The following is a 19802-nucleotide window of genomic DNA, read 5'->3' as shown; positions in this document are numbered from 1 at the left end:
CAAAATGGATATCTACCGCATATCCGGCCAGTACATACTAAGTTTGCATGATGCTGAGAGATCACAATCATCTGAGAGTATCATGCAATATGCTGAAGTAGTACGAGCCACGAGAATATAGCGTTGTCTGTCACAGGCTTTAAGGTCAAACTCGTTAGAAAGCGGCAACGGCATGGCACAGTTGACGACACGAAATTACTGTCAGTTGCGCAACTTATTTTGCTGTATTCGTTCGTGTAAGGTTTGTATGGTATAGTTTATAATAATATTTGGATGATTTGTATACCGTTTTTGTGCAAAATCACCTCAAGGGCACTGTACAAATACATGATACATTTCTACAATTATCTATCTTATTACTTACTATAGACTAGTCAAACTATTATTACTTTATGGTTAACAGATTGCATCTACCGGTTCGTCGATCGCTAACACAAATCCATATTGTACAATGCATTTGATTGATGAACGTAATGCTAGAGTTTACATATTTTATTATTATTTATTTAGATTTTACAGGCATATAATATACAGTTCCATTCTTACCTGGTAGGTAACTTGAGGTGAATACCGTTTATTGTTTTGTTAGAGAAAGGTATTTATTTTAATAAATGTGTTTATTTTCTTTAATGAGCGTGTTTAGGAAAGGAAAAGCAAATTTTATGCTGAGCGGTACCAGAGTACAAGGTTACGATCAGAATTCATCTTCCTAAATGTGATCCGTCTCTCAGTATAAGACAGATTTCGAATAATATAAATCCAATAAGAAAAGTGTGATTAGGATGTATTTTACAGGCAATAAAAGAATGCTAATCTCAGGCAGGTATATTTAATGATTATGAGAGCTTAAAAAGGTAAGTTTTTAGTTTAGACTTGAATTCTGTTGGACTTGTTATGCAATGTGTATTCCGGGACGCATAGTTCAAAGATGTAGGGGTAGGGCCATTTCAATGATGGATTTAAACACCATCGCACAATTTGTACCGGATTCTTTTAGGGCACTTGAGCCAGTGAAGGTTACGAAGGTGTTCTGAAATGTGCAAATATTTAGAGACCAATATTATGAGCCGTGCTGCTGCATTAAACACTGATTAAAGTTTGCTAACCGCATGAACAAAACACGAAACAAACAGTTTCGCGGTGTGCTATGTAATATTCTTCCAACTGAAGAAAAAAACCAGTCATGGTTTTGTAATAAATGTTTAGAGAAAAAAAAAGATCTATAAAGTGGCCCGGTATGTCGGATAGTGGTTGGTAACGGGATATCTGTTGCATCTCTACATTAAAAAGTCTGATCTAAAACAAATAATTTATTTGTTAGTTCCTTCTTTGGACTCCTTGCAAAATTGGCTGTGAAGAATGAACAAACTTTTCGTGATCAGACAGACCATTTTTGGCGAAATTAAGTTAAGTATGCAGTTGTTCTCAGGAAGCATTTATTTATACAATACAAGTGAAAAAAAAATATATTAAAATATTTTTAACGTGTTTTCAAGACGCAGTTTGTCTTAAGTCCACCAAAATTATATCCAACACTTTGTCCTACATCCAAATTAAAAACGTGTTTTCTGCATAATTTTAAAAATTTGGAACGAATTTTACTTAAAAATAAAAAACTTTAAATTTTTTTTTTTTTATTTAGAAAGCAAGACAAAAATATATATTACAGTAAATAATAAAATAAAATACAGAAAAAACAGAAAAGTTCCAATAAACTACTTTTCAGTAGTTTGTCGATGGCAACTTTTCACATAAAAAATATTAAAAAAAGATAAAAATAAATAATAAATGATAACAATAAAAAATAACAATTTGTTTTAAAAATATAAAAGCATATACACAACAGTGATAGTATCTACCTATAGTTTGTATTAGACTCTAATACAAACTATTTCTTTCAGCGAGCCAATTTTTCAAAATAATATTTGTTTTTACATTTGTACATTTTTTTTATTTCAGCAGGTAACATATTTAAGCAACTAGGTATCATGTAGTCCAGTGTTCTTTGTCCATATTTGTTTAAATGCTTAGGTACAATTAGTCCTTCATTTAACGTAAAACGAGTATTGTAAGTGTGGTCCAGTCTATTTATGTATATAGGGCTATTCATATGCTGAAATATAATTTCAGTAAGCTTAGAATTGAGCTAATTTCATTGTAAATGCGTTTTTCGTAAAAAAAACTTTGAAGCGATTTACGTTTTGGTCTGTTGGATAAAAACGAACTAGAGCAACGATTTGTCTAAAAAAAATTTCTTTCATTATCAGTAATGTAAAGTGAGCCATTTTAATTTTTTTTGATGTTTGCATTAAAAATTTTAATATTTCAAAAATTATATGTTTATTTCTAATGCACAGAAAAGTCCCACAATGGCTGCACTGCAAACCATAGCAAGCTTTTATTTTCTGCGCAGGGTGTTACAGTATTCTGTTTATTTCGATTCATTACCGGACCATGGGACAGCTGGCTAAGATTATAATAGAAAGTAAAGTCGTTGTCCTACTGGGTCGATATCGGTAAGAAACCAACATAAACTCAAGATCCTGAGCAGAAATTTCTCATAATGGCTGCGCTGCAAACCATAGTAGTCTTTACTTTTCTGTACAGTGTCTTCGGTTTATGTCGATTGCTTACCGATACCGGTCCAGTGGGTCGACAGGCTTAGTTGTTGGTTGGACAACAGAAAACGGTCGAGGTTCTCCTTGCGGCAAGGCATTGGGGAGTCAAAAAGAGGAATTTTGGCAAAATTAGTCACTCAACCCGGTATATTTTAAATCATAAAATGATTGGACATAATCATCTTATGACGAAAAAATAAAACTGAAGGTTCTTGGAAAGTACTTACCAGATATTTTTGAGTGCAAACAAGTGCTAACGTTTCCTTTACTCGCCATACAAATTGAAAATATCTTCCACCAAAAATAAATGCCACCGACGGGAATTGAACCCACGCCTTCTTATTGCCGGTCAGTGCTCTGAATAACTAAGCTACGTCGGCTTATTCATAATCCGCCAAATAATTAAATATGTACTAATATTTCAATCAACAATAATTGTTGCTTACTATATTTTTTCAGTAAATTTATTTTTACTCAGGAGATATTTTCAATATGTGTGGATATTTCAGGCGAGTAATTATTGCTTATAATAATTTGTGCCATGCATGAAAAAACCTCGTCTTATAAACACTAGTTTATCATTAAAAAATAATAAGTTTTCTTTTCGTGTTAGAATTACTCAACGTTCTCTCAGTACGAAATAGAGATCATTTTGGTTTGACATTGATAAGCCGTGTAGACTCTTGTCAACATGTGAACATGAACTGTCAGTTGAAAATAAAATATTTTATTTACCTGCTAGCGAGAGTGGTTTATTTGTGCTGCTAGGCTTTTAGATCTGCTTTTATTATTATTGTTTTAAATATGAAAATGTATTGAATTAGTGATTTTCCGAAAAGCACAACTTATTTATGCATATTTTATTAGGATGTTGTCGTTATAATGTAAGTTCCATTCAATGGTTTTAAGATATGCATGTCTCTATTTCCACGAAACTTTATTTATGTAATATTTACCCGGATTTCGCTGGCGGTCTGTGACTTATGACGTTGATATTATAAAATACTTACTACGCCATGATTTCAGAAATAAATTTTGGTAACTGTTTTTCTATTTCCTAAAATATGAATATATGTATTCTCACTGAAATGTTCAATACATTTTCCTCACACATATTTCTGCCACTGTCGCCGAAAAGAATATTATCTTACTTGCTGCACCTTGAGCGGTCTAGGGTGTCATGAAATTTACTTTCGATAGTAACCAACTTTAATTTAAGTCGCTTTTTATTAGTACAGCTAGATTACCTTTTCGCAAATTTGATGAATCTCAAGTTCAAATCACTTGAAATGCGCCTGTTTTATAACCCCTAAAAAATAATTCTTGTTTTCATTTTTTCATACGCCAAATATAATCTATTTATATTGGGCTCAAACCTCATTCGGTTGTTAGACAAACAGTGGTCATAACTTGATTTTTTCAATCCAGGTGTAAAAAATTATATTTTCTGAATTTCAGATAAAGCTGTACCATGTCTGAAGGTCACTATGAGGGAAGGGGTCCCATTTTCCTCATTCAAGGGAACCTCTACATGCTCTCCCAGCCTCTAAAGGAAGATGGGGAAGTTGAAGGATTTCAGGAGGAAGTTCTAGGGTTTCAGGAGACAGAAGAAGTATTACAATTTGAAGGGGAAGAGGAAATGCTACAGTTGAAACACAAGGAAGATGAAGTGCGTCAGTTGCAAGATGGGGAAGATGAAGTGCTACAGTTACAAGATGGGGAAGATGAAGTGCTACAGTTGCAAGATGAGGAAGGTGAAGTGTTGCAGTTGCAAAATGGGGAGGATGGAGGGCTTCAGTTGCAAGACGGGGAAGACCAAGTGCTACATTTGCAATATGAAGAAGATGGAATGCTACAGTTGCAGGAGGCGGATGGGGAAGAAGTAGTACTACAGTTGCAACTGATGGAAGAGGAAGAGCCACAGATGCAAGAGAGGGAATATCAAGAGTTTCAGTTTCAGGATGGGGAAGTTTTAACATACCAAGGAGAGGAAGAATATGAGGAGCAACAGTTGAAAGGGGAGGAAGACGAACTACAGTTGCAAGAGAGTCAGGAAGAGGTGCTGGAGTTTGAAGGAGAGTATGAGCAGAGATATGGTGGAGATGTGGTCCCCTACGCGCTGGAGGAAGTTGAAAGAGAAGAAGAATACTATGGATCTTCACAATCACTCCAGGAATCTGGTCTGATCCTAGTCAATGGTGAGTTTTCAACCAAATATTCACGTTTAGAGTTATTGTAGTGTTATGAAGTTAGTAAAAAACACAGTTCAGTTAAAGAACAACAACAACAATAAACTCGCTATGGAATAAGGTGAAACATGAGCATTAGAGGTGGGTGAGTTCTGCATTTTTCCGGAGGCATCCGAGGACTGCTTCCTTTTAAAAGAACTCGAGTTCTTGGAGTGGGTCCCGGGTCCGAGTTCTTGGGTGCGGACTGGGTACTGGGCGACTACCGGGACGCACGGGTCCGGCCAAGGACTCGGCACTCGGACTCGGATAGAACCCGCGAAAGAACTCGGACCCGTAGCAGGACAAGGACCCGCACAAGAACTCGGACCCACACGAGAACACGGAGTCAATCCCGTCACCCATCGCACCCGAGTCGCGAGTTGTGCAGTTTACATTTTGGCGAAGTTCAACGAAATCCATTCGTGTCTTGTCGTGTTCCAGCTGATTGGGCTACGGCTAATGCGAGGCCGTAACGGATGTAGTATTAGGTTCCAAGTTCCAGATGATAATTTTAGCACACGCGTAAGCAGTAATAAATCAAATGTAGTAACATAAATTTCGGTTGTCGTTGAGAATTTGTCGTTTTCATAATCTCTGTCCATCGATATAGATAAAGGTACTTGGTCGAAGCCTCTATCAAATGAAACTCAGTAAAGGCGAGATGTTTTAAAAACAAAGTCAGGAAGTAGTTAGGTACAGCATTAAACTATTAAAATTTTAACAATTAACAACATGTTTTAATATCTATTTATTCCAGTCCATTTTTTTTAACTTTTACAATACATACACACTTTGTTCAATATATTATTGTAGGATTTGTGTATATTATATACTTGATTTGTATATTTTTCCTTTTGGTTTCACAAATATATACATATATATGTCTCAGGATCATTAAAAATAAACATTTGCCAGAAATTTACAGGCAGATTTGGGAGCAAAACTAAAAACGCGAATACTTAGATACTTTCTAAAACAGCCATGAAAAATATGAAAAAGTAAAAAATGTTCCGCGAAATTATCACGTGAAACACACGAGAAAACGCATGCTAAAAACCGGCACACAGCAAAACACACGAGACAAACGCGTGCACAGCAGACCTCCCACCGCGCCGTGGAGCACGTGTAGTCGATATGATTTTGTGACAAAATGAATATTATATTCCTCTCAGCGTTTCCCAAACTTGTTTCCGCAGTCCTCTTGGTTTTATTTTTTTCACAGATCCACAAAATTTTATTTCACTCAATATTGACGTATTGTTTAAATAAAATCTAATTCAGTACCTACACATTTTAGAACCTACCTATTTACATTAAAAAAAACTAACCTTAATTAATATTTTTTAAAGGAATGTAAGACAGTACAAATATGGAGAAAAAGTGCACGGCGTAATGCACAAGATTAAGAAGTTACCGCTTCATCGATATAATAAGTATAGATTAGCCCTCCCATACCTAATTTCAATCCAAAAGTAATACCACCTAACGCGTCATTTCATAATACTACTAGGTACCTACCTACCGATCGAGTTCCGTCGCATCTGTTGCGTAACGTGGTTTTTTTCTTAGGAAGAATTTAAACATTTTGATCTTTTGTTACTTTTCTTTGTACGCTGCCTCGGATCTATCTGTTAGGTACATCTATTTTTGAAGTATTCATATAACTGATCAATTTGTTAATAATAAAGTTTGCGATAGCCCGTACCTAAAATACTACGGACTGCCTCATGTTTGTGTTTGAAAAAAAAAGATTTTCACAAAACTAGCGATTCTGTTGCCGCGAACTTACTGGAGGACAAATTTGCTCCACACAGACCAATAAAAGGTAAAAAACCAATGCTTATTGTGATCTTTGGACTGCGAGAAAATGCACTTTGTTTTTGATAAATGTTTACGTAAACCAGTGTTTTTGGTTCGGGTGGCATTTTTAAGATCACAGGGCTTGTCTAGAGATACTTGGTCGAAGGACCGCTTAGATAGTTTGGACATGAAGAGCGGAGAAAGGTGTTTCAGGAGATTATTAGATTAGTGTGTGTGTAATATGGAAGATTGATTTGCGGTATAAGTCAGGGAAGACAGAGGCCATTTCACAACCACCTGAATCAAATTCCTAAGATTATCTTTATTTATTTATTTAGTACAGGATGCACATAATGTTGGATATTTGGCATAGCGCCGTTTTGTGAAAAAATCACCTTATGGGCGCTGTAATATGTCATAGGTATCACAAAATGAGAGTCGTAATTCATAACAGAAGACAATAATATTTTGTTATGAGATGAAGTTAAATGTAAAATAATAAATTAATTAGAGTTTTTATTTTATCCAGACTCCAGACCCACCATTTGGGAAACGCTGTAACAAACAATCGGCTTGGCTGCAACTCCCGAATTATCTGATTTAGCCAACAATTTTTTTAAAAATATGTAAAAAGGGACGAACAATGGGCTTGATTTAAGGTAATAACTTTCGGATGGCTGAGCCTTCCAAGGTTGTTCCTTCAAAATCCAATGAACTTGTTTTATCTGTTTTCTGTAGTCGTTGTAGTTATTAACAGTGACAACAAAAAATAAAATATTTACAATGAAGTGTTATGGATATTATAAATAATAGGCAAGATGCTTTTTAGTGGCTTGTGTTTTTTAGAAGATAAATAAAAACATCCACTGGAGCGCTTTTCGTCAAATTTTTGCAAGTATTGCAATATCTTAGTAGCACCTCTAGGTACATCCTAGAGTACTTAGTGAGTCTAAAAATATTGGAAAAATGGTAAAATCTAGGTGAATTCATTGGCTATAAGCCGCAATAATCATTTCTTATTGTTTCAATACTAATATTTTGAGGAATGCTGTTAATTGTATCGAATGGCAGAATTGATTGCTGAAACAGAATTGATTGATAAAACTATCGACAATACTAGGGTAAGAATCAATTTTTTTTAAAGTGAAAACCCCAGTCACAGCCTAATTTTTATACACCTAATTAAATTAAATATTACTTAACTTATTTTTTTTTACATCACTCAAATAATTTATTGCTATTATTGATTTATTAGTACATGTCAGTCGATATTATTATTTAACTAATTAGCTCATCGGTTTAGAAAAGCAACTCATAACCCCAAATAACTCCAATAAGTACTAGATATTAAACAATAAACAAAACATCCACTTACTGTAAAGCAGGTAAACAGAAGATGTCTTCACCACCAGAACTTACCACTCACTGCAGGACTCGCGAGGCCGGTGGTGGAGGGAGGCATTCGGGTTCGAGACCCCGAGTCCGAGTTTTCTGGGAGTTGTTGATTAGAGGCATTCGGGTCCGAGTCCAAGTCCTTAGAGGCATTCTCGGGTCCGGGTTCTCTGGGAGTCGTTGATTGGAGGCATTCGGGTCCGAGTCCCAGACCGAGTTCTCTGGGAGTGGTTGATTACGAAAAGGAGTGGGAGTAGGACCCGCTTCCCGCAAAGGACTCGGGCTCAAGGACTCAATCCGGCTGAACCTACACATCGCTAATGAGCATATTACCTGAGTTGGGGTCACGGGCGCTAATAGTTTTTGAAATGATTTGATGGTGGGTCCTCTAACGACCTCTTATCAGACAATAGTTTCATTTCATAAACGATGAAAATTTTCCATGTACGGGACGTTAAAAAAATTGTGCGCATATACTCTTTACAGGTTCCAAAACTTGTGTCATCTTCTTTCGCTATAAAAGGAGCGGCTTAACTCAAATGTAGGTCATTCACTATCAGAACGTTGAAGAGGACACACATGAATATTAGCGCTAGAAAACAACCCCTTAAAATGAACACCACTACTGACGAAGCCACTCAAGTGGTGGCACTACTGCAATCAGGGATGCGACAATGTGATGTTGCTGGGCAACTAAACTTAGGCCGTTTGCCGTTCAACGGGTTTTCCAACGGTTTCAAGAGACTGGTGACTTCATCTGGAGGCGATGATGCTGCACATCCGAAACAGACAATCTCTTAAATAATATAGATTTGAATGGAAAGCATTTTGAATGACGCCCCCAGAATGTTTCCTCATGACAAGCTCCATCTGACAAAGTGCTGTCCTGTGAAAATGAGTTTTTTTCTTTACAGCTCATTTTCTCAGGACAGCACTTTATCAGGTGGAAACTTTTCCTGAGAAAAACAATGGAGCTGTCGTGAAAATTACTTGAAATTTGAATGATCATTTTCAAATATGATTGTCATTGGGATAAACAATTCAGATGTCGTAAAAGTTTTAAAAGATATGATACTACGACAGTATTGAATTTAACATTTCTCCGTTTTTAAGAGAACAATTAAAAATTCCGTTACGTGTTGAGTATTTAGAGTTTATTAAGATAACAGGTTAAATCATTAATTAATAAAGTAGAACGATGGAATTATACCTTGCATGCATTGATGTATTATACATTGGTTGATGCTTGCATGACATAACCGATATACATAATTACGATTCGATACGGCATCACAATACGCACAATCCAATCGTGGCGACAACACGGGGATACAATCTGAAAACGAAAATAGATTCAATTCTGCGGTCAAGTTATGTTAATGCTTTTACAAATTAGAAACAAACAAAACGAAATTCGCACCTGTTTGTGGTTACAATAACGAGTCCTATTTTGTGTTCGAGATGTCAGGAAGATTACTCGATGACAACACACAATTTCTTAATGAACCAATCGGTCTTTTGCTTCTGATTAAGAAATGAAAGCCACAAACTGACGAACATCTCACTAATATCGGATAAACAATATATTCAAATCTCTACAACACAACGGCATGCTTCAAGTTCAAGATGTCAAACGAAACCACCACAGATATCCACTCAGCCAGTACACAGCTGTCAAAATTCAGAGTTTTTTATTGGATAGCTGATTTGGTTACGTTTCAGACCACAGAGATTACCGTGTCTTTTTTTCGGTTCCAATTTTCGATCAGAGTTATACCCCCTGGATCTTATACAAACTTTTTGGTATTTTCCAACAAAAGAAGTGAAAAATAACGTTCAGCATGAAGCTATCTGCTTTCAATTTTATGGCTATTCAAGCGTATCAAAACCATAGACAAAGAAATGTTTTGAATGTATAATATTCCTTTCTTGTTATAAAATACCAGAAATCTTGCGAAAAATATGATTATTCGCTCATTTGCTCAAAAATTGCAAAATGGCAAAAATGATGAATTTAAGATCAATCCAAGTAAGATTCATTTTCTAGCGCAGGCCCAAAGATTTTTCGTATAATTTAATGTACACAATGGAGATGTTATTTGTACAGACAGCGTGGAGGGTGAGGTGGTGAGAGCCATCAAGTGCCGGCGCTGCAGCTTCACCACCCTGGACATGGAGCAGCTGTTGCTGCACCACCACCAGGGACACGCCCCACCAGGGGCCGCTCCGTCACTCCCCGAGGCTCAGTCGTGGAAACCATCGCTGGAACTTAAGGTATTGTTCTATTACTTTCTGTATGATCTTTGGCATAACTGTAGCGATGGAGGATATTAATAATAAATTTCAAAAGATCAATAAAGGTGAAGAGATTATTAAAGGGTTCCTTTGATTAGATTTTAGTGTTACTTCACACAGTCGCTATATTCTGGTGTCTGTTCCAAGGGGTAAGGCCCTCGACTACGAATCCAGTGGTTGCGGGTTCAAATCCTGGCATGTGCAAATAAATTTTATTTTATTAATTTGTTCTGTTTCACTATTTATTGATTCATCAAAAAGAATGCATGGAAGATACTCTCAGTATCACCCTGGTGAAAGGCCATGCTCGAAATGGCTTTAGCCGTGTTTGGTGACCAGATCTGCTAATAGCCAGGTACTTCCCAATCTTCCCTTTCCCCACTATCCTTCCTCTCCTCACTATCCTTAGCCTGACAACAGAGTATTTTCATTGTCGAAAAAATTATTAAAAAAATTTACTTTACATAATGACAGCATTTTTATTTTATTTTTATCTTGAATTTTCTATATCGATTTTAAATGTGCAATTTTTGATTTGCCGTTAGTGATATCATGACGACCATCATCAGTGACAGCCATCTCACCAGCTAGTAATGTTTTCTACATCGTAAATGATGTTAGAACCGTTTCGGAATGTGGCGTTTTGGATCATTTTAAAACCAATAATTATGAATGAAAATTACACATTTTTAATGCAATGAACAGAATCAGAAAAATAAACTTTAAGGCAATGTACTGCGGCGTGGAACATTCGGAATCGGACGAAATCGCGCAGTAAATTTATTTAAAACCGTTTATTTATTTATATTATTTCCATATAAGTACTCGTCTATAAGTGGCTGCTCCACAGTTTGATAATGCCTTCAGAGGGCGAAACAGCTGTTGCGTGTAGTAATAAGTACACAGCAGAACTTGTTTATAAATAAAATAAAATTGTAAATTTAATCACAAAAAATAAAAATGGAGTTCTACAAATTAAACTTAATAACAATAAATTAAAAAAATTACCTTGTGTAGGTAAGGTTGAAATTCCTGCCTGTTTTCCTCTCCTGACCACAAGCATCAGCTTTAACAAGATAGTTTATGTAATATAATATAAATCAATATTATTATGTTGTAATAAATTTATTATGCTGTATTAAAATTTATGGAGAAATAAAATAAATATTGCAAAAAAATGTCACCAAAAAGCATGTTCTATTTTATGTTGTGAAGTTCAAGGACAAATTTTAAAATGTTTTTCGATCATTTTCTAAAGAACTTTATTCGCCACATTACGCATTAAGCAGTTTTTATAGGCCTGATGTTTTATTTTTTCCAGCATCTACAATATTTAAGTTATAAAATTTTCAAACCAAAAACACATGATTGAATTACTTCACAGTGCTTCACCTTAAATTTTGCAAACATTTTTAACCGTATCCGTAGTTTTGTGACCCATCGTGGGGATGCTATGGTCTCACTGGCTCCAGACAGTTGGGAATAGTTGGGACTCTTTTGTGGTATTGTTTTTCAGGGCGAAGAGGAGGTGGAGGTGGGGGAGTGTGTGCGGTACGTGTGCGGACGATGCGGAGAGGAGATGGCCTCCGTGCTGCAGTGCCGCCAACACATGCTGCTGGAACACCCACCCGAGGACAGGTACTTACCGTTCTTTTGTAACCTCTCCTTCTTTCTCATTAACCTCGCTAATTAACTAACGCAGCTCTCGGTGGCGGGACCATAATATTTCCGTTAAAATTCTATGAAGCGCCCTCCCCAATGAAGATTTTAGAGACTTTAGTCACGGCGACAGTTGCAGGCATAAAATCCACTACAGTACATGGAGGTGCGCACACAAGCGATCAGTGGCCACTTGTACTAGAGGTGAAGCGTATATACTAGAACAGATGTTTGGAACAGATATGTTTTGCGAGTATTGCGCTTGACCCGTATACGCAATACCCGTCGGCCGTCAAACGCTGAGAAGAGTGCTCCTCTAACCGAAATACGGACTATCCGCAAAGTAAATGCATCAGAGGACACGAAAAAGAATGTGGGGAAACTTTCGACAGGGAATTCTCAAGCCACACCCCCCCCACGGATTTTTGAAAAATCATAGATTGGAAATGCACTCGTAAATTTTTGTGGGGAATTGCTTGTCATAGAAATTCTCTAACACCCCCCTCCATGGATTCAAAAAATTATCGTGGGGAATTGTCGTGGGCAGAAATTATCTAGCAACCCCCCTATAATAATTCTAATAATTCCTTGACATATCAATACTTGTAAAAGTAAGTACATGTGGGAAATACTATGGAACAGGTATTTGGACTAGGTATTTATTCATACTTGTACCAGTTTTTCCAAGTATCAAGAGTATCGATACGACTCACCTCTAGCTTTGCTCACAAAAATGGGTGGTGGGCTAAAAATATTGCCAGTCTATCCCTATGTCAGGTCAGGTAAACCTCCAGCTTTGAAGGGCACTAGCAAATAGCATTTTTGAAGCTTATTCAGACCTGCTGGAGTGATCGGTATGCGAGCTGGAAACTAAAGTGGCGCCATCTCACTGTAGAGTTTAAGGGGCATCGGCGAGCGCCGTTCACGTTTCGGAGAAATTTCAATACTATGGTCAGCATCCACGCTCTGCATTATTCCCTGGTAATGTTTCTCGATGAGCGATTTGGAATTCTCTCGCACCACGTGATACAAAGAACGAAAATTCGAGCCGGTTGAATTTAACTTCATTCTTATAGTAACAATATAGTATTACTCTTATTATTGTAATTTACTTTGATTTTTATCGGTTAGTTTAGTTATTTGCAGTGATATACAATTTATATATGACGGTTGATAATTATTATTTTTAGATTGAATGAAATTTTGGGATTGCGTTGCTCCAACGCTCCTTAGAGCTAGCCGCCACTGCGAGTGACCCGCCACTGCGAGCGACGCGACACTAGGGAGACTTTTTTGAATTTCGGAACAGCTTCCAACTGTCGCCGCGACTAAAGTCGCTTGTCTTCGGGCGCCTTAAATATCTCATACCGGCCCAAGTATCGGGCTCCATAGAAGGCCCGAGTAAATCTGACTTACAAGAAATTTTACTTCTTGCATAGGGCTAGCACATTCCTCAATAGTGACAGCTGCTAACCCTGTACAAATCTCAAGTACATCCGACATTTGAATTTGGGAGCCACCTGTGGGCTAGAACTCCAAACACTTGATACATCTACTTGATTCTGTGCAAAGGAGGGCGGTACGTCTGATTGACAATCCGTTGTTAACATACCGATTGGCATATCTGATGCTCAGATGCAATATAGGCATGCTGAGTTTGTTCTAGAGGTATTTCAATGGAGCCTGCTGTAACGAGTTAGCAGCATTGATCCCTTGTGTACCGGTGCACTTAACTCGACAGACATGAGCGGAAGACCCGTTCACAGTTGATGTTGGCTTCATAAGAATGGGTCTTTTCTTCTTTTGACTCGTTTTTGTGTAAGTCTATCTCTTTTTCCTCCTTCATATAATACGAGCCATATTAATAAATCCCTTCCAGCAGCCCCGACCTTAACCCACCTAACAAAATTGTCCAATCACGTAAGTGTAAAAGCCTTAATACGCGTAAAATAAATAAATAGATATATTCCCATAGAGGTATCATTAAAAAATTGGAAAAATATTTCTCACAGTGAAATGGGACCAATTTTGGTAAAATTCAACTATTTTGGTAAAATTCTACAATTTCTGGTACAATTTTTGGAATAATAATAATAATATTTGGATGATTTGTATTTTAAATCACCGCAATGGCGCTCTACAAAGAAATGATATATTTCTACAATGAACATTCTTATTACTAACTAGTATAGACTAGACAAACTAGTTCTTATCAACTATCGTAAAATGGAACCTGTTTAGGCAAATTCTATCAATTGTAAAATTCTACTGTTTTGGATACAGATCGATCAAATTTGCCATAATTTTATCAATATTGATGAAATGGCACCAATTTACTAATTTTGGTATAATTCTATCAATTTCCGTATAATTTTATCAATTTTTGTATAGTTCTACCAATTTTGTTATGGTACTACCATTTTTAGTGATTATGGTTTAATATTGGCATAATTCCATCATTTCTGGTAGAATTGGACCAATTTTTGGTATAGTTCTATCAATTTTGGTAAATTCTACTAATTGACATAAAATTTCAGGGAAGAAGCCGCCAGTGAAGTGGAGGAAGAGGAAGAAGAAGAAGAAGATCTGGAGGAAGAGGAGGAGGAGGTGTCCGGGTGCGAGCATGCTCCGACAGTGAGCGAGACTGCTACATGTGGCGCTAACGAATACTGGCTGCAGCCACGCACGGCCCGGGAGGTGCGGAGTAAACTGTGCTCCGATAGGAACATCCGGTAAGCATTATGAAGTTTGGAAGAGAATGGGTCCAAGAGGTGGTGTAACTGTTTTTATAGAATTGCCAGAACTGGGGCTAAGGAAAATATTTTCTAATACGTTCTTGAAGAGGCCCGGATTATATTGCAATCTGGTGGTAAAATATTATGGGAAGTTTTATTTTTGCGCGCTTAACGGCTCAGCGCCTATTTGACTACCAGATGCCTATAAATAATAATATTTTTAATGATTTTTATAGCGATATTTTTTGTGAAAAATAACCTCATGGGGTCTGTTAGGTGCTATCAGCTCCTTTGCAAGTCGGCGCTCGGAATGGCCTGCTCCAATTGGGCCTGCACAATGCCAGATTAATTGCGCAGGAAACAACACATTATGCAACATAAAAATTCAACACAAATCGACATGCAAACAAGTTTGAAGGTGGTTTTTGTTCTCCTATCCGCACTGTATATATTGTAACCTATTGCATCACTAAGCTTGAAGTGTTTCCAGGTGCCCGTTGAGGAAGTGCCTGTTCCGCTTCAGCAGCGAGAGCGCCGTGGAGCAGCATCAACTGTGCCATACTCCGCCCGGCCCCGCCTCTATAAAGACCCCGCTAACACCATTCACGTAAGCCATTTAAACAAAATAATAGAAACAATAAGTGAAACCGCACAAGAGTCCCAACTGCTCGCAACCTACAATATATGCTTATACAGCGCGAGTGTAAACTGTACCCCGAAAGTTTATATTTAGACAGAATTCAATACTTCGTTTGTGTACTGGATGGGAGTCCGCACAAGACTGTAGATTTGGGCGCCGGTTCCAAACCGTGTCTTCAACCGATGAGAATGCTCCTTTACGGCCGATGATGATAGTAGAAATATTTATGATGAAATCTGCCTCCCGCACCCAGGCTTGGTGAATGTTGGGCACTGGGTGTGCTTTCGTCTCTGCTCGCTTCTGGCGTTGGCGGTTTTCCAGAGTAGGGCCGGCTTGTCTTGAGGAGGTAACACCAGAAGGTTTTGGAGCAGAAGACTTGGCGAGGTGAGGCAGATGTTGGGCAGGAGTCACTTGTAGATAATAAAACGCTTGGTTTCGGTGGTAAAGATGAACTAATTTTATTTTATTATGTGGCTGCTTATATGCAATAAGCATGACTCGCACCCGACATTGGGCTGCAAGTCCAAAAGTGGTGGGGGATTCTATCCGCGCCAGTAATGTGTTTATATGCCCCGGCAAAATGTTGCATATTCACTTTGCCGGTAGCATAGTCGAAGGTAGTCGCTTAAATTTGCGAGTTAGAAAAGATTTTGAAGGCTTACATGAATAACAATTACATAGTTTAAATGCATAGTAGTTATAAGAATGTGTATCTTGACAACTAGATTTTTGTTTGTCAAGATACAACAAAAAATAAGAAAAGTTTGTAAATAAATGTGTAAAAATGATCTTAAAGCGATCAAATTTGTAAAATATCGTTAAGTTAGTATTTTTCCCAGGTCCCCCGTAACATAGCGCTCAGAAAGAGATAAGATTCACTATGCTACGAGGTTCCTGGATTTTTGTACACGCAAAAAAGGTAAAAAATATTGTTCAAAAATGGTTATACATATATGTGAAAAACAGCTTTTTTAATATCTCCTCAGCGGTAGTACATAGCAAATAGTGTTTATTTTACTACCGCCGAGAAGATGTACAAGTAAAATACAGACATTTGCAACATTTAAAAATTGATATTTCCTAGTGAATTTTACATAGAAAAAGTTGAACATCGATCCGCTCGGCAATGATAGACGCGCGATGCGGTATCGATGCCGTTCGGGGTCAAAGTTTTCAGGCCGCCTGGGCCGAAAATTGGAACAAAATGACCAGTGGCGGGGAGTGGTGATTTTGCCAGTGGCGTGGGGTAGGTACATTTTATAAATGTAAAACATTTTGTTATGAAATAAAATAATGTGGCCAACTACGTCCGTTACAGTTTGTGTGAAAGCAAAAACATTGCAGAACCTTACAATAAATGAATACATGGGTGTTTGCACTGTGCAAACACGTCGGAAAGGCTTAAAAGAGAGAAAGGCTCAAAAATAGGTTCCGAATTTGCTAATGTAAAACTATTCATTTTTTTCATTGTAAATTGACTTGCATAGTTGAACTTTTAAAAGTTGCCCGCAAAAGTAAGCTATATAAAATTATATTATTATAGACAAGTCACCTACAACAGCTTGTCTGGATTTGAAAAGATAAATGACAAATTAATTCCTTTTTATTTTGGTATATTCCTCAACACCTCCATCGATTTTAATTTTGAAAAATTGAAACACGCCCAAAGGAAATGATGCCGTTTATTAATTAATTGCAGGTGCCTGGTATGCTCTGTGGGATTTCCTGGGTGGCCGGCATGCTCTCTGCACCTGTACCGCGCACACGGCGTGGCGCTCGACCTGCTGCGCTGCCCGCTGTGCAGCCGTCACACCACGCACAGTGCCGCTCGTCTGGCACGCCATCTCGACAAGCACCGCGTAGCGCCCTGCCGCCGGTGCGCACCTCAGCGCCCGCAGGGGCAGCGCTGGTACTCACGCAAGAAGTGCCAGATATGCAGCAAGGTACCCACACCAAATGGTTCCACGACAAATGTATACTATGGCTTGTTAATAATATGACATTAATTAGGTTCGGAAGGATCAACGTGCTTGGCTAGGATGATAATATTTTCGCGGCCGATTACCATCGCGGCCGGTCCTTTAAATTCGGATATTCGACGTAAATTCGTAAAAATGTGATATATTACCCCGTTAATCGAGATTTTGTTGCCGATTTCCATTGCGGCTGGCCTTTAAATTTAGTGAATCAAAATTTTGCGACCCTTTAAATTCAGATATTTGATGTAAATTCGTAAACATGTGATGTATTCCCGCTTAAATCGAATTTTCTCGGGAGATTATAGTCGCGGCCGGCCTTTTAAATTCAGATATTTGAAGTAAATTTGTAAAAATACATCATATTTCCGCGTGAATCAAAATTTTTCGGCCGATTTCCGTCGTGCAGGCTCTTGTAACTCAGATATTCGAAGTAAATTTAGTAAAAATACGATATATTTCCGAGTAAATCGAAATATCGCGGCCGACTCTTTAAATTCAGATATTTGGTGTAAATTCGTAAAACGAATTTTCACAGACTTTCAAACTTAAAAATAATAGTACTAATGTATAACACGTAAAAATACATTTTTCGGCGTTTTACCACCACGGATGTCTTTTAGATTCAGATTTACGAAATTTTATGATTTATTTTTAGAAAAATCCAATTTTTTCGAATTACCTGAAAACAAATTTTCGAAATTTTGTAACTTTGTAAAACCATTTTGTATGAAAAAAAATTTCTGTGGATTTGTTTGGCAAAAATTTCGAAATACGCGTTTTTTTAATTATTGGGGTTAGAATTAATGGGATTCTACTGTATATTTTTTTTATATGAATACCGCACCAGAGTCCCAACTGCTCCCAACCGTGAGGAGCCAGTGAGACTATGGCAACCCGAAATGGGGTATGTTGTGAGGCTGAAAGTTGTAGGAAGGGGAAGCAGATGGGAAGAGGAAGGTGGGGGAGTACTTGGCTATTCAGATCTGGTTACCAAACACGGCGAAAGACATTTTAAGCAGCGTTTCAATTCTGAATGGTGATCTTACACCAGGGCAATACTGAGAGTATTTTATTGGAATGTGCCGCAAGTGTATACTAATATTATTTTAAATGAATAAATTGTGAAATAACACAAATTAATCAAATATAATTTCGTTTGTACTCCGGGATTCGAACCCATGACCTTCAGCTTGCTGGTCGAGAGCCTTACCCCTCGACCACAGAGATTTTACATTTATATATACACACCATTCGCTCGAGTGGTTAACTGTGGAAGTAGGAAGAAGGAACAGAATGGTTTGTTGATGGCAAAGTCTGCTACAGTTCTAACGTTTGAAACGTAAACACGGACTATTGCCAAGAATGTCATGTATTGTTTCATAGTACTTTCGCACAAAGGAAGTGTCGAATTCCGTAAGCCTAAACATAAACATTAGGGTACACAGTTTACTGTGACGCTGTGTAAACTCTCGATGTCAAACACAAAAAGCTATGCTTATGATAAGACAATGAGTACATTACAATATCATCGGAAGGTGTCTTTGGTTAGGAAAAATAAGTCCACAAATGAGATGACAGCTGATGACTTGAAATGATTTGCTGACTGCGGATAATTTTATTTTTTCTTTCATTCAAATTTACATATGATTGTATTTCAGATGTACGCCAACTCCAAGAGTCTTAAGAAGCACATCCAGGCCGTGCACCACAAGCTGAAGCCCTTCAAGTGCAACGTGTGCGGACATTCTTCTGCCACTAAAAACATGTTATTGGTGAGTGCCGAGCTCTTAAAAAGATGTAAAAACCCTTATTTAAACATTTATCTTATTCTATAAGCTTAACTTGCGTTATATTATAGATATTTTACTCCACAAAGGAGGCCCTGAAGAAAATTATTTTCCTCTTAGCCTATGACATCTTTGGAGATGCTTTTTAAGAAATACCGCTTCCCCGCACCAAGGGTGCATGGGCCGGCCAAGGCGATTGCCCGGGACCAATCAGCGGGCCCCTAAGCGACGCTGTATGGCATAATTTGTTGAATTAACTACAATTGGAAATGTTTAGATTAATTTGTAAGAGTTCGGCCGTAGATATTACGAAATAAAAAAACATAGATAAAACGGCCGGACTCTCCTTAGACTCTCCCGGCGGCCAACGGCCAGGTCCGAGCAGTCCGGGTGCGTACCAGTACCGGAGAATACATACGGCCGGAGGTGTAGATCATCATGGGAAAGCAGATTTCTACCCCGGACCTAACGGCTACCCACGCATTGACCGGCCCCCTATACTACAGTCTATGTAAGAGACTTAGAGGTCGATTACAGATAACTCCGTGCTTTTTTTATGAAACAATTTCAACAAACAGAGAGATTCGTACTTGGTGTTTTTGGTAACAATCAAGAGTCCTATTATATGTTTGAGATGTCATGAAGATTAAGCTTTAGCAACGCACAATT

The 19802-nt window shown here is 37.7% G+C and overlaps 1 protein-coding gene across 1 annotated transcript; it reads left to right on the top strand.

Moving 5' to 3' along the window:
* Positions 1-3334: 3334 nt before the first annotated feature.
* Positions 3335-19358, top strand: LOC149422229 (uncharacterized). Its single transcript, XM_089633550.1, has 9 exons — positions 3335-3502; positions 4077-4816; positions 10146-10312; positions 11850-11971; positions 14530-14724; positions 15218-15334; positions 17067-17310; positions 19005-19118; positions 19284-19358. Exons 2-9 carry the CDS (start codon positions 4090-4092, stop codon positions 19356-19358), a joined length of 1761 nt encoding a protein of 586 aa, XP_089489676.1. The 5' UTR covers positions 3335-3502; positions 4077-4089.
* The last annotated feature ends 444 nt before the right edge of the window (positions 19359-19802 follow it).

Source organism: Hesperophylax consimilis, chromosome 7, assembly GCF_061612785.1.
Source record: "Hesperophylax consimilis isolate HC1 chromosome 7, BYU_Hcon_1.0, whole genome shotgun sequence".
Classification (NCBI taxonomy): Eukaryota; Metazoa; Arthropoda; class Insecta; order Trichoptera; family Limnephilidae; genus Hesperophylax; species Hesperophylax consimilis.
This window is presented reverse-complemented; position numbering and strand designations above follow the sequence as displayed.

Coding starts and splice junctions, on each gene's coding strand:
- LOC149422229 (XM_089633550.1), top strand. CDS start 4,090: ATGTCTGAAGGTCACTATGAGGGAAGGGGTCCCATTTTCCTCATTCAA. Junction 17,311..19,004: donor AGTGCCAGATATGCAGCAAG/GTACCCACACCA, acceptor ATTGTATTTCAG/ATGTACGCCAACTCCAAGAG. Junction 19,119..19,283: donor CCACTAAAAACATGTTATTG/GTGAGTGCCGAG, acceptor ATGCTTTTTAAG/AAATACCGCTTCCCCGCACC.